At 34.3% G+C, this 16,338-nt stretch overlaps 1 protein-coding gene across 1 annotated transcript in view; it reads right to left on the bottom strand.

The window, feature by feature from the left end:
• Positions 1–12,966, bottom strand: part of LOC137399358 (integrin alpha-8-like) — a 90,196-nt gene extending 77,230 nt beyond the window's left edge. Inside the window, exon 1 of the mRNA XM_068085439.1 lies at positions 12,604–12,966. Within this exon, the coding sequence (XP_067941540.1) occupies positions 12,604–12,695 (92 nt within the window). The 5' untranslated portion in view covers positions 12,696–12,966. The remainder of the gene's footprint in view (positions 1–12,603) is intronic.
• Between the last annotated feature and the right edge of the window lie 3,372 nt (positions 12,967–16,338).

The raw sequence follows: 16,338 nt of genomic DNA, 5'->3' as shown, positions 1-16,338 counted from the left end.
CTCAACAGACGAATATCGAGTTTGTTATGCACGTTTATTACGAAGGTTTATTACAGTACTTGCTTTGTGTATTAGTTTACACATTTTTTCCTTCTAATTTCGCAAAGTTGTAATTCGTGATTGAATTAACATAAGTAGGTGTCAGCCAGCGCAAACATGCTGGCCAAATATACAAATAATCAAATACATAAATAAGAATTTTCATTTAAAAGTTAAAATAGTAATTTTTGTATATGTTAAATAAAAACTTATGTTCGAAAACTTTTTTATTCCCCAAACAACGCCAAGTTGTCAGCTATTTGTGAATAAGAAAAGAGAATTATGGCAGTTTTTACAGTAAGTGCTAGGAGAGTATGGCCACTGTGAATGGCAGCAACAAATACTAAACTAATACAGTAACTTGTCCAAACTGCTTTGAAATTCACTCAAATATGGTGTAAGATGTTGAGGATGCTCACCCTCAATAATAACAAATTTTCAAAATAAACTGTTAACTTTCTTTTGCAAATTAAGTTGAACCACATAACTAGTTTCAATCGTGTAGGCCTATATTGTTTGGGCTCTGCGGTTTTTCATAGACAGTTTAAGGACAGTTCAGGTAGACACTGGATGAATTTCAGGCATTTTTATTAAACTTACTGTTAGTTTCTTTGGTAGCTATTGTTCTTGTTATAAACACTAGTACTTTGGCAGTCTAGTGGGCGTGAGAGATTGTCAGGTGAGTGAGGAAAGCGCAAATAATAACCATTTGTAGTTTATTCAGATTCATTTTAATGTGACTGATTGTTGAGATTGTTAGAGTGGTGGTACAACACCCGGAAAGCTACGAGTTCGAATCTCATACCATTCAATCTCTTTTCATAATCTCCAACTACATCTTTGGACGAGGGTATGGACATGGTTTTTATTATAGTAAACACTTGCTGTTACTGTTAAAACAACCATATCAGTATTTTTGGAACTACCACTTGTTTAAAACATTTAGAATTGCAGTCAAGTTGCATTTAAACAGCGTTTAGATTACGTATATATCTATAATAGTTTATAGTAATAAACAACATTGCTTTAGCCAATTTAAGTTAGATAAAGACCTTCTGTTAAAGCTGTTGTGAAATGATTCTTTGACAAAAAAATATGCTATAAATACACTGTATGGATCTACAGGTATCAAGAACATGCAACTCCCTTGCCAGTATTTAATAAAAGAAAAAGGCCAATGTGCAATCAGGAGGATGTGTATGTAAGCTTATAAGCGCTGCCTTTCCTATGACTCATTCTACAGTCTGCTGACAGCAGCTAATCAGCTAATAATGATATCTCAGAGCTGCACTGCAGACTCGGTCATCTACGTAAAGGGATTATTTCAGTACGACTAAATCTACAGTACGACCAATTTGCAACCTCAGACATAATGTGGAAGCTTGAAGGTGCTTTCTGGTTTCAATCATATACTCCTCACCATAGCAAGTGAACGATGGTTGTTTTTGTGTTAAATTGGCTACACGAAAATACATGATTTATTAAGTTGGGTGGTATGCATTGATATTGGATAAAGACATGGCTTTTAAGCTACGATAACTGAACTCTTGCTATATTGGAATCATTCGCCAATAAAGTAGATTATATTTAAAGGTTGACTTGCAACAAAATTCACATTACAGTTATTTGATATGAAAATATTCACCATCTCTTACTCTGTTGTGGTGTCGGTGCAAAATATGTGAATAGGTGATTCCAAGCTCTTAAAAGCTAAAAAATGAACAGAAAATCGCAGCCACATGAGACCACCGTAGTTTGGATTCCCTTTCCAAAACAGCTCAAATGCGATGTAGTTGTGAGAGATGGTTTCTGTTTACACTTTCATGCAACCTTATTCGTCGAAATATTTTCACAAATATACTTCACGCATTCAATAAAACTATTTCTATTGTTCTTACGCTTCTGTTTTATTGTCATCGTAATGCTGTCACTTTTAGCACTGATATCTTATAACTTACTGTAAAAAATCGTTTCATTTTTTAGCCTTAGCTTGAAGGAGTACATATCATTGTCTGATAATCATGACGAGCCTGTTGGTCACTTGTGATAATCCAAAAGTGCTGCAAAAATTATTTGCGAAGTATTGGGTCGTCACATGATTAGATTACGACTTGACGATTGAATAATGCTGAAACAAAACTGTAAAGTAGCGAACATCTATATTTGATACGGGGTCTTCGGTAAAACCCGAAGTGTTTGTCATAAACTAGTGCTACGATGTGTTTTATATTGAGCTTTTTATTGGCCTTTCAATTCACGTGAGAACATCATGTGACAAGACAATAACCAAATTTCATGGCTACGTCATCGAAATAAAGAGATTCCAATCTACGGCGGCTTTTCGTTTTTGAGCTTTCAAGAGCTTGTAATCACATTTCCACATATTTGGCACCTATAAAACAACAGAGTAAGACATGGTGAATCTTTTGATACCAAATAACTGTGATGTGAATTTTATTGCAAGTCAACCTTTAATATATACATATATATACACTAGTATATAATATATATATTTATATATAATGTTGTTCATATCATATTTAACATAATATATATTCCCTTGTCACCAATAGAGTGGTTGGTTACCACGTCATCTACATATTACATACTGAAAAAAAAATTGACGCAAAAAGGGCTATCGAAATGACAAGCGCATTGCTTCTCACAAGCTTTCAGCTTACAGAAACTGAACTCACTGCCAACAGAAATAGCCAGCATGAGGAATTGAGTGATAAAATGCATTCCAGATAAACACCAACATGCCACGCTTACTGTCAGTACCTTTTAAAATTCACACCAAAAAGTTGGTAGCTGAGTCATTCACCTCGCAAAAACTTAGTATATAATGAAAAGATAAAATATAGATTTTCCTCCTCATGTCTGTTCATATTTGACAATGTGTTGACTTATTGTTTTTGTAGTAGAAATGGTCCCCTCCTTCTTGCTGTTTTTAAATGCACAGTCATTTTGATATAAGTGGCATGATACCCTATTTACTTGGGCTGAGCTTGTCCCATCAAAGACTGTATTAATAAATTAAAGGAATGTACATGTATAAACTACGCAGAACTAGCTGGCTAAAGAGTATGACTTATTTCACACAAGGTTTACGTGTCAGCGCATAAGGCATTTCCTAGACCAGCACGATATTCCAACGAAGCTAAACAGTTTTGATGCCTTCCACCATTATATGTACTAGCACTCTGGCTGTCTCGTGTGCTGTGAGAGATCGAGTGTGCGGAGCAGAGAGAATAACTGTGTGTACAATTATTCCAAATCGATTGAAGGCGGTTGATTGGAGCAGGTCGTAGAGTATCAGGCCACAAGCTGAAAATAGTGGTTTAAAATCCCAAAAAAATAAAACGTTTTTTTTTCTCGCAACCTCCAACCCAGTCTTTGTACAGACAGACATGGCTATTATAGAAAAAATTTAGACAAAATTAATTTGTCTAAATTATTAATTTAATTGATATTTAAATCAAATAGGTACTTTGCTTTGAGAAAAATAATACTGCTGTCTGAAAAAAACTATGCGAAATATACGTAAGAAAACAATCTGTCATATGTTTGTCGGGAAGGTAAAAACTACAAAAAATTAAAATACATTTAAAACATTTTAGTTCACATTTTGAACAAAGATACTATAGCTTTAGCTTTGGTGAACAACTAGGTCTCAAGACAACGCTAAGGATAACCTAACCTTTTAAACAAAGAGTCATTGAGGAATTCATAATTGATGCATGAAGGAGGCTGTCAAATGCGGCAATGAAAGAGATGGTGAGAGGTGGCTGTTGAGGATGAGACAAAGAACACGGGTCTGCGAGACTCTCCGTAGCAGCCAAATGATGAGATTTAAGCAGCAAATGCATTAGTGAGAATTTAGTCAGCCGAGTTTAATGTTAGCGGTAATTGAATTAAAAGGTTCAATTACTGCACCGGTGCTAATGAACATTTTTATGGCGGGCTGCATAAACTGGGAATCCAGAGCTTATAATTACTGGGTCAATATGTAGTGAATATTTCATAAAAATACTCGGTTATGGTGGTTAAGGCTGACCACAATTCTTGAAGGCTTTCAGTATGTCTGTAGCAATTACTTTCATTCCATAAATTGAATTATCTGGGACCCGAGCTGGCTAAAGTCTAGAATTAAAGATATCAAGTGAGTTAGTATAATGTACAACAATGACAGCTGGCAAGAGTAGCTCACTTTGGCACGCATGAGCCCGTTTTTTAAATAATTGGCTTCAATAAATGCTTCAGAGAAAGTGTTCATGTTACTATGGCAACATTAAAAAAAGGATAGTTGCATGCACAGACATACACTGTTCTGTATCCATAGTAAATGATAATGGCTGAGATGCAACTACTTGTATTATGAGTTTAAATATTATATTGGACTGTTTTTTTAAACAAAAATAATATAATTTAATATATATATGGAATAATATTTTCTGAACTTTTGAAAACTGGGGTTACTACATCATTGCGTGCAGGTTTTTAATGCTATGTCAAGTCTTAAACCACGATTTTAGAAATAGCTATATTGAATGTCACCTAAGACAAGTGGTCTGTGAATTTATAGCCATTTTGTGATGGACTTCTGCAACATAATCAAAAACTTTATTATTCTTTATTTTTTGTCTCATGATTTAATTTGCTTCAAAAAGAATGTTTATATCTACCCATCTAAAGCATCATCTCTGTACATGGGTACACATCTAAAGCATCATCTCTGTACATGGGTACACATCTAAAGCATCATCTCTGTACATGGGTACACATCAACCTCTAATTACAATAACCATGACATAATGAATTTTTCAACATACGACATACAATTTCAAAAAATATATATGACGCCACTCCTGAAGCAATTTTAAATAAAAATCTTTCAGAGCATCTCAAAAGATAGAATAAATAAAAATGGCGAGACTGATGAAACATTTAGAATAGCACATAGAAAAGCATAAACATAATAAGTTAATTTAAACTGTTAACTGTTTTAAGTAATAAGTTTGAGCTAATATTTGGTACTAATAGGTTTCTATACAACAGTCTGGTTGACAATTATACAATAAATCCCTTCGCAATGGTGAAGATATTAATTTCAACTGCACCGAGCCAAAACTCAGACACACTATAGGTTTTGTGAAATACTCCTTGGGTGAGCCAACAGTGTTAGGTAAAACCGCTGTGCACTCAATAATCGGAAGGGAAATTGAAGCAGTTTCAGCGGTTCCAGTTTAGTTTTATGATATATTTTATCGCCTCTACTTTTATGTTACAACAGATCATCACAAAAATGTACAAGAGAGTCTATCCAACTTCGGAGAGAAGTTGCACCAAGAGGAAAGACAGACTCTGTTACTCTTTTCTAGGTGGTGGGGAGTCACTGTAATCACTGCATTTCTCAACATGTGTTAATATGCGGTATAGCCTGTAAACTAGTCTATAGGCTTGGACGCTAATATAGACTAGATCAGCAGCGCAGAAATAGATTGCAGGTCAAAAGACAGCGTAGAAGATATTGAACAACCAGAAGAAGCTGAGATGAGTCAAAGTAAAAGCTACAATCAGATTGGAACTGGGAAGAGAGACCCAGCAAATGACACTAAATAATTTTTTAAAAGTTGTTATTTTGGTTTTTTCATGCATAATAAAGATTGTTTGTTTTGCATTTGTTTTTTAATATAATTTTGTAGCACTTGATAGATTATTATTATAGTTAATAGCCTATACTCTATAGCTTACAGCTCTCTATTTTGAAATCTATACCTTTTGATCTACATATATATCCTATAATTTATAACCTATAGTTGATAGCCTTCAGTTGATAATCTATAAGCTATAGTCTATAGTTGTTGTGTTCATATTCTACAGCTGTTAGTTTGTAGTCTATCAAAGCGTATAGTCCAGAGTTTGGAGCTCAGTATTCTTGATCATCTCAAAAACTCTGCATACGGCTGCACAATACTGAGTCAGCGATTTAGAAGAAACAAACAGCAAAGAGAACTGACAACAAGGAAAGATGTTATTAGCTGAGTCAACAGATTATATCACTAAAGTAGTGCTTGATCATATCTAACAGCTAATAAGTACCTATCATACAATCTCACTTCAACTGTTGCTGGTATGTGTTACTACTCCCCTTGTAATTCTAACTGTAATGGGTGCCTTGTTTGCTCTTCACTGACAACCACACTACTTTTAGGCCCAACGCATTAATTAAGTGCAGGTAATAACTAACATGAAGGTATATTTGTTATGTGAATGGAAATATATACCTTATTGCATATAGCTTAAGATATAGTGAGAGTGACAAAATCTATATTGAAAGCAGGTTGTCAGAATAGATGAATTGAAGTTGGTAAAATGACCTCCATACCCTCTGTATTGCTACTCAAATATGTCTGGCTACAATTACACGAGAAGAAGGGTTTTCAGTTTGTTCTTAAAGCATACTGTACATCTTACTCATGCGAGAAAGGGACAGCAAAGCAAGAACCACAAACAACGTGTGCCATTTACAGAAGAAGAGGCATGCGCATATGCACTTTGGTAAATAAGTATGTTTGCGGAATGTACGCTGGTCTCATTTACATTTGTGATTAAAAGGAACATTCATATTCTATAGTTACCAGAACCAGTTTTGACAAATTGTAAAAATATTGATGATTTTCATCCATACATAAAAATTCACATTTCTACAAGAAAAAATGTATTTGTCTTTGACATGACATTAAATGAAAAAAGTAAAATGAGGTCTTGTGCCATGTAAGGTGCGGTCTGTCACCATGTAAGATGAGTCTTATGCTATGTACGATGAGGTCTTATAATATGTATGATGAAGTCTTGTGCCATGTACGATGAGGTCTTGTGCTATTTAAGATGAAGTCTTATGCCATGTAAAATGAAGTCTTGTGACATGTAAGATGAGGTCTTATGCCATGTACGATGAGGTCCTGTGTCATGTAAGATGAGGTCTTTTGCCATGTAAGATGAGGTCTTATGCCATGTACGATGAGGTCTTGTGCCATGTAAGATGAGGTCTTGTGCCATGTAAGATGAGGTCTTATGCCATGTAAGATGAGGTCTGTCACCATGTAAGATGAGTCTTATGCCATGTACAATGAGGTCTTATACCATGTAAGATGAGGTCTTATGCCATGTAAGATGAAGTCTTGTGCCATGTAAGATGAGGTCTTATGCCATGTAAGATGAGGTCTTATGCCATGTAAGATGAGGTCTTATGCCATGTAAGATGAGGTCTTGTGCCATGTAAGATGAGGTCTTATGCCATGTAATATGCTTTTAACCAGAGGCAACCAGCACATTGGCTCTCCACTTACTGGCTATGAACTGGCGGTAAATGGTTGGTGAGGTTTGCTAAAGCGGAGGTTTTGTTCAAACTTACTGTATCTGACCAAACACGCATCTCTGATTAATATAATAAAACTTAAAGAAGGTTGGTAATAATGTCTAATTTATAGCCTGGCAGGTCATGGCAAACATGAAGTTATAAAAAGGACAAGACAAAATAGAATCCGCAAGACAAAATACAAACTGATAGAATCTTGTGAACAATTTGTGAGGATTTTGACAGAATTGAGCAAAGTCAAATAAACTGATACAGATACTGGTTACAGATGTTTACTCAAGCTATTCAGAAACCTGTTGCATAATAGCAACAGATGAATCAAAGGAAGCTTACGACGTCAACCACAGACAGGTCCTTGTTGAAGTTAAATGGACTGGCTATATGATTAACATATGAATGACAATACGATGACATAAACTATTTCAAACATAAACATTGGATGACGTGAGTCAGTGTACTTAACTTATTTTCTTTCATAGAAAAGCAGCAACACAATATTTATACTTTTTTAAAATTCCTTTGCTTCTTGCCATAATTGTGAATGAAAAATGAGACAGATTCTCAAAAATGCCTTCTAACGCAAAGGGTATACGAAGCCCAATATTTCCTCCTCACTTGAAGGTCGAATGTTTTGGAGTGAGTTACATTGTGGGCATTTATTTAAAGGAGAGTAAACATTTATTTTGTACCAAAACTTCCTAGGTGAACAATGGCATATGATACTTTACTTGCGCATTGCATATTCATCAAACTAGGAGTGACCAACTTGGCACAACTAATTTGCGATAAAAACAGTTTTTGCTTCTCCAACATTCATCAAAAAATAATGCGGGACGGTATGTAATGAACCATAAATTAAATTCAACTGATGAGATGATCTGGTTACATAGTTAAACTAATTAATTGAATAATATACTTTCACTCCTTGCTTCTTTTCTGTTTATTCATGAAAGAGACATGTAAAAATTAAATGTATATAGTGAATAACAATAATTTTTAGTTGAAAGTCAAGGCATGCATAACAGTTCACAAACTAAAAATTAGATGAATTTCAGAATTAAAAAATCTATAGAATAACATCAAGCCGAACCATTACTCATATTTGAAATTCCCCCCCATTAGATGCAACACGCAAAGTGAAAAGCGGAAGTGAAATATACATGTATATAAGTTAGTTTGAACTTTACCTAGTCTAATGTATATTAGAACAGGGTACACTGTTTATCTCTAGAAAAACTTTGTATCCAAACCTATGCATCGCCAAGACTACACTTTCATTTGTATGTGTCTGAGGTGAAGGATGGATTAATATATTACCTTTTTAATTTATTTGTAGCTATGTTTCGTATAGATATGAGAGGGGTTTGTGACTGATGCAAACTTTATTGGCCAAAGTTTACAACGTAAAAACTACAATAGAATTATGCATATTATAAAAAGCATCAATAAACAAGATTTTGCATTCAGTCAAAATTTACACCAGTTTTATGATATATAAAAGTTTTACATCACTCTTTAAGCAGTTGTTAAAAGATAGCATTAGTAAAAGTAGCATAATATGCTACTTTTACCAATGCTATCTTTACCAATATACCTCGGTATATTATACTGAGGTATAAATTCAGTATTGGCACAGTAACAAACAGATGCAAATCATTGAAATGTTAAACTATAGCCATTCTGCTGAAACTATAAAATTGCAGTTGAGGAATATATAGTGGCTACATAAAATGAGAAATGACATACCTTGTACTCTCTGTCACGAAACTAGCTAATACTACAATCTGCTTGAGAGATACAGTCGAAAGTGTCACTCGTACCTTTGAGTGCACCTCTTCACTGTTCGTGCTGTATACGTACGTGCTGTATGTTCGCTTTTATACAGTGGCAATCTTGTAAACATGTAAACAACTACTGCTAAGTATAAGACTAGAGCTTATAAATCACTAAAATAACTTTTGCAATTGGTAAGCAATAGGGTTTCACCGATTCATTTGTTGCTTTTATTATAGGTGACAGCGTTGTAACTACATTTTCATCATTGAAAGTTAGTGCATAGGGCAATGATGACCAGTTCAGGCAGCCTACCAATTAATCATCCACCAGGTCAAATAAACAGCAAACAGGAAAATAGACAGCCAACCCAAATACATGAATCATGGCAGCACCATGTAACTCTTCAAAACACAAGTGTGCTGATTACGCTAGGGCTGCCCGTTACATTATTTATTGCATGTAATTTTAATAATCTATTTAATTTTTACATAATTACACAGGATGCCTGTTTTATTGTTTCAATGATTATCTAGAGCAGTGTCTATGAAACTGAGTTCAATCAAACCCTAGGAGTCTACTGAGTCCATCTCAGGGGTTATACTGATCTGCAAGGTAATGTTTGTTTTATAAAAAAGATATGTAATTTGTTGTGAGTTTATTAATTGTATTGGTTTCGTTCTTTGAACAAAGAAAATTTAATGCACAGTTCATTTTGTGCACCAGTAAAACATACATATGTCTTGAATCTGAGAACAAATCATACTATATTTTTCAATAAGGACTTTGGTAAAGGCGCATGTGAAACTAGTAGGGCACAATACGCCCTACAAGATTAAGAACCAGTAGTTTGGAGTATTCAGTAATGAATTACTGTGATTAACACTCACAGTAATGAATTACTGTGAGTGTTCAAGCTGTGCACTGAATAAAATTATTGTTCTCTAATGGTTAGGAATACCTGCTCCAACACACGACAAAGTTAACATACACATCTCAAACCTTGGGAATAACAGTTTAAGAAGTGAAGCTGATGTGGGAGCGAACTAGCTTTCCTTTTTGAGGTCAAGTGTAACTGATAATGTATTTATTCAGGTCAGCTGATCAAAATTAAAAATAAATTTGAATGGTTTTTATCCGAATAAATAAAAAATATCAGGATAATATAAGCTAGTGAAAACAAAGTTAGCATTTGTATCAACCAGTAGAAGAACTAGGTCTACTGACAGACCAGCACTGCAGTCAGTGTGCTGTATCATGTTGCTCCAAACCTTCGGAGAAGTCCCATCAATTGGAAGGATGAAAATTACATGAAGTCGAAAGTGCTAGAGGAACTCATAGCTTTAAACCATAACTGCCACGAACAACTTTTATCGTATTTACTAAGTAAATCAGACATGCTGATTCCGATTTTGTAATTAAAATAAAGATTAGGCCACTAACTTTCAGAGTAATAAAGGATTTTTTTTAGCGTTTTAATATCGGTCTCGAAAACAACACGATCGGCATAACAAGCTCCGCCCATAAATACTTGACGTAACCTAGCTTTTTAGGAACAGAAATTACGTAGATATGTTTAGACCGATTTAGAATAATAGAGATGGGTGTTTTAAAATCTATTAATATCTAAATCCAGCTTTAAAAATAATATCAGTCTTTTCTGAAAGGTAGATGAGCTATTTAGCATTGCATATTTAAAAAGCGCGATAACAACGCTAGCTCGTGATAAAACCGCGCTTTTTGAGCTCGTTTTTCTCGGCGTCCAGCCCATTTAAACGTCATGTAACAAGCTGCGAGCAATTTTAAATAGTTTATATCCCTTTCATAAAAAACTGAAATTATTTTACAGGCTGGATTTAGATAATAATGGGTTTTAAGACACCCATCCGTATTATTCTAAATCGGACTAAACTTTCCTAATTTCCGTTTCTGAAAAAGCTAGGTTTCGTCACATATTTATGGGCAGAGCTTGTAATGCCGATTGTGTTGTTTTCGAAACGGATATTGAAACGCTTTAAAAAAGCCTAAATGACTTTGAAGGTTAGTGGACTAATCTTTATTTTGAGTACAAAATTGGAATCAGCGTGTCTGATTTACCTAGTAAATACAATAAAAGTTGTTCGTGACAGTTATGGTTTAATATGAATGTTCTAACCGACTCTAGAATGTATTGTAAACAATAAATCACTAAGCTATTAAAACCTTGCTATCACTCATTGGCTATTTTCGAGTATGCACCTGCCAACATTTTCTTATGAAAATTCATAGTGTTGGTCAATTTAACATAGCATAGCACAACTGAAACTACGGTCATTCATAACTTCAGAAAGTTTGACAATTACAGGGATAGGTAGGATTACCTTGAAGATATCTGCAGGTAGTGTCAGAATGCTGAATAACTAGACAGGCATCAAGATGATAGAGACAAGGGGTTTGTAAGTTCAGCTTTACCACACGCAAATGTATGACTAAGTAACAAGTAGGTCATGTGCTGATTTCCTTATGTGAAATTCTGAACAAATGTAACCCAACAAAGTTTTTATATTATGCAATAATAATATTAGTGTAGCTGAAATTAGATTTTAATGACCAGTCATTGGGACATCAGCGCAGACCTGCAATGCGTCTGGCACCAGGGCATTTATGTGTAGCGATCAGTATGCCCTAAGCACTAATTACACGGTCTTACGCCTGTTAGACACCAAGTTATGTTACTTGCAGCCACAAGGCAATGCGCTAACCTATCTTACCAAGGGCAGTACTTTGCCAGCTCCCTCAACCAGCCATATGTTTGTAATGCTCTTCAGAAACCTTTATGAGATAATATAAATTCGTAACTGTTTGTAATGAAATTAATTAATTACGCTGAATCTTAGCATCTGCTGAAAGGTTAGAACCAGTGTGAAAAATTGAAGAATAATGTTTGCATAGTACCTAGTGGAGAGGATTGCAGTGCTAAAGTGGCATGTGGAAAGGTATGAAATATCAGCAGTAGTTTGCATCAAGCAAACATTGGCTGGTTATGATGTTATGATGAAAAACAAATAATAGGTTATGCTGTTCAGTCAGACAGAGTTGAAGTGTGAGATTCGTCCGCCAGCAAAAAAGAGATAGGCATGTAATGTAAAATCTCGATGTAATGCACAAGTGACTTATTGCTTTTTTGTCATGACATTACTCAATTGACTGAGTTTCTGTTTACTTTAGGTAAACTTGGCAATCCTCGTGACTGATGACTAAGTCTATGGTTAACAGCCTTTCCTTATGAACAACTAAAAAATTTATGTTCCTGTGTTAAGCCTCACCGACTTCATTGGGACAAACCTTACAGCTTGCAAACACCATTTACAAAATTCTACCTTATTATCACGAAAAAGTTTTATTTGGAAACAACAAACCAGCAGTCCTACCTGAATATGTGGGCAGTTTCCAAGTCCAACATAAATCCTTGACAAAGAGTGGCAAGTGAAATTAAGGCTAAGGCCTGAACGAAGGTTGTCATTATTATATTATAATGTTCAAAATTGTACTAGTGGTTATGTTGGTCCAGCCAGCATCAAGTCGACACAGTCGAGTGCAAGTACAGCTGGTCGACTATAGAGATGGGGGTCCTGGAAGATAATGATAAAGCATTCCTGTAGCATAGGTCCAATCCAATCAGGAGCTGTCCACCCACTGAGCTGATTAATATTCTAGGACAAACAGCAATTACCAGACAACTTGTAGAGATAAATTGTTTATGCAACGCATAAATCCTCCTTTAAGAGCTTTCCTCCTAGTCAACCTTTTAGCGACTGACCTGTAAATCCCTCTACAGCGTCTTCAGCTTTCTATTTGCTAATTAGTTAAGGTGAAAGGTCAACATTAATACAGCCAATAGGGTCTTAAAAAAGTGCGCTGTTCCGAGTAGCACGTGGTCGGTTGAAAAACTATAAGACAAGATCATAGTAATGAGAGCTATAATTGAAGGTTTTGGGAGTAAAATAATATTTGATTGGTTATAAAGATTCATGCTAAAAGCTATAGCCAACTAAACTACTGTGCTGGACTACCAGGGATAAAACAAATTGCAAATCACATTTAAAATTAAAAATGGGCAATTGCCAAGCACAAAAAAATTGTCTAAATCACTTAGTCATGTGCTTAGATGTGGCTATCTCAATCACAAGTGCCAAATTGAATACGAAAAGCAAGATTTCACTCCCATAATTTAGCTAATTGGAAATGAACAAAGTTGAAACTTTGAATACGAAGGTGAAATTCAGATGTCTCTCATAAACCAAACATAGAACCTAGTTATACTAGATGCTGTTTGAATCCTACTCTCCTTACAGTGCCAATACTGCCTTCAAGAAGTTATGTCAACGTGCAAACTTTTGCAATTTTCCTTTAAGTGGTTATTGCAATCCGATTTAGACAAAGCTTATTATAGCGAAGTTTCAAGCAGGATTCATGTAAGTGAACCATTTCACAATGACTCAAGTTTTGGAAATAATTTTTTTGTAACTACATGTAGTGCGTACATTGTGTTGAAATGAGTGTTGCGTTTGTATAAAAAAAAACGTTTATTAACTGTATTATTCGATATGCCCAGCTATATGAGGCTTGACAACAGAGACTGGTTTAGATATAACTGCGACATCAACACGAATATTCATTTGTAAGATGTATTTGTTTACTAATAACATCCCTTTTTTAGATTCCAAAATCCATCAAGTGTTAGTAAGTTATGAAACATAAAAAATTAAATTGTGAAAATATTGGTAACTGTTTATAGGTATACGTTAACAAAATTGTAATGTAGCAAATTCAATGTACTGTAACTTCATACACAGAAACACTGTCTGATGCTGTCAAGGTTCACATTGGCTGAATAAGATAAAAGGTTTAACCACTTCAAAGCATTATAGATTGCTGTAGATATACAAACATCTTTTATACCAATGTTCACCATATATCTTAAAAAGTTTTAAAAATAAAGCTTTAAAAATTTCCAAAGTTTTCTAAAACTATTCGTTATGGTCTGAATGTATTGATTCAATGTAGATCAAATTGTAAAATAACTTTTCATTTTGCTAAAATTAAATTAAAACATACCGCACCAAAAAGAACAAGTTTGATAATTTCCCATCTTAGTAGTTGATTTGAATGATAAACTTTGCTAAATTGTTATTTACAGCGCTCGCTTGATTTTAAACTATGCTTAGATGTTTGTAAAATTTTGTGTATTTTAACAATCTACCAATTACATTGTTTTAATTGCTTTTATTGAATCATCAGTTTTACTGTTTTTAACAGAAATTACAACTCTGTAGTTCATGATTTACTGGTGTTATAAGCTTTATCTATACATTTGTGAATTTGTGACTAATGAATTGTACTAGTTCTTTGTCATTACTATTGATATGTTGCATATTTTGATTATTTACTTTTATAAAATGAACTAAACAAACACTTATGCATGCCGAAGGCCGTTTTGTGAGATTATGCAGTGGGAATGAGTTCTTCAATAACACGGGTATTCCCATTTTTAAAATCTTTGAACAGTAAAACTTTCATTGGAGTAAAAACTGACCTTAAATACCAAAATTGGGGTCGAACAGACAGTGAAGAATCAATAAGTTAGAAGAATGATGCAATAGGGTCAAAATAATTGGCTTATATCAAAGAATTAACTTTAGAGAGAACTAAAAAAGAGTCAGTTGATAATCTATTCGCAATATATAATCATCATTTAAACGTTATTACAGTTTTAGCAGTACCAATATTCCTCCAAAACCAGAGCATAGAGTGAATGAATGCTTACGTTTTCACAGACAATATTTTACCAGAGTAGTATCCACTATTAAATTTTTTTTGCAAAAGTTGCAAGCAGCACTTGTCATGGTTGGAATTGAAAAGATTATGTATTAGAACTCTGCATACACACTAACAAGTGATAATTTTTTTTTGCTACCTTATTCAATTTAGACTATGTGAAGATTGCAAAATTATCAAATTATTATAGATTATATTATTAATAATGAAGATTATAAAATTAAGTAATTAAGACAAGCTGTATGACCTTAGTTTAATTTGCTAGAGTTCATAGTTTACTATGAACTCTAGCAGGATTATGTGCATAGTTTACTATGAACTCTAGCAGCTCTGATTGCTGTGCTGATCAAGTAGTTCATAGTTTACTATGAACTACTTGATCAGCACTGGGTGATATGCCAGTCGAATGTGCTAGCTATATTTACCACCAACATGAAGTAGTAGCCAATATATCTTTATTTTCATCAATCTAAAGCCTTGCATACACAGACTATCAATCATTTAAAATAATAATAATATTATTGTTTTAAAAGATTGGTAGTCTGTGTATGGAAGGCATATTATTTTGTCATATTATGACAAAAGGCAAAATACAACAGAATTTAAACCTGAGCGATCTAAAGACAATAAGAACCAGCAGACTGTCACTATTTATACCAGATTATGAGACCCGCTGAAATGTTCACGTGTTCAGACTGAGTTGTCTTTTTTAACATATTCAAATCATTTGAAATAACAAATTCTATAGATGCATCAGCCATTGGGTACAAAAGTCTGTGTTTTTGTGGGCTAAAATCTATTCTTTCACAAAAGGATGGCAAACATTTTTACATGGGAGAAGCACAATGGGTGAACTTCTAATCCTTGCCATGTGATCTATAATGGCTGGTACCAAAAGTCACAGAGTTTGAATTAAAATATGGTTTTAGTTATTCTTAAAGGTTGATTTGTAACAAAATTAACAGTAGTTATTTGGTATTAAAAGGTTCACCATGTTTTACTCTGCTGTGTTGTAGGTGAAAAATATGTGGAAATGTGATTACCAGCTCTTCCAAGATCAAAAATGAACAGTTAATCGCAGCCATCACAAAAACGTCATAGGTTGGAATCCCTCTCCAAAACAGCTCAAATGGGACGTAGTTGAACACGATGTGCTTGTTTACCATTTCATGCGTCTATACACGTCTATTTCATCGTCATTGTAATGCTGTCACTTTGAGCACTGATATCTCAGAACCTAGCCTAAATATTAGTTTAACTTTTTAACCTTAGCTCGAAGGAGCGCATATCATCCTCTGATAAACACGAGGAGCCTGTTGGTCACCTGT

This window comes from Watersipora subatra, chromosome 7 (genome assembly GCF_963576615.1).
Source record: "Watersipora subatra chromosome 7, tzWatSuba1.1, whole genome shotgun sequence".
Taxonomy (NCBI): Eukaryota; Metazoa; Bryozoa; class Gymnolaemata; order Cheilostomatida; family Watersiporidae; genus Watersipora; species Watersipora subatra.
This window is presented reverse-complemented; position numbering and strand designations above follow the sequence as displayed.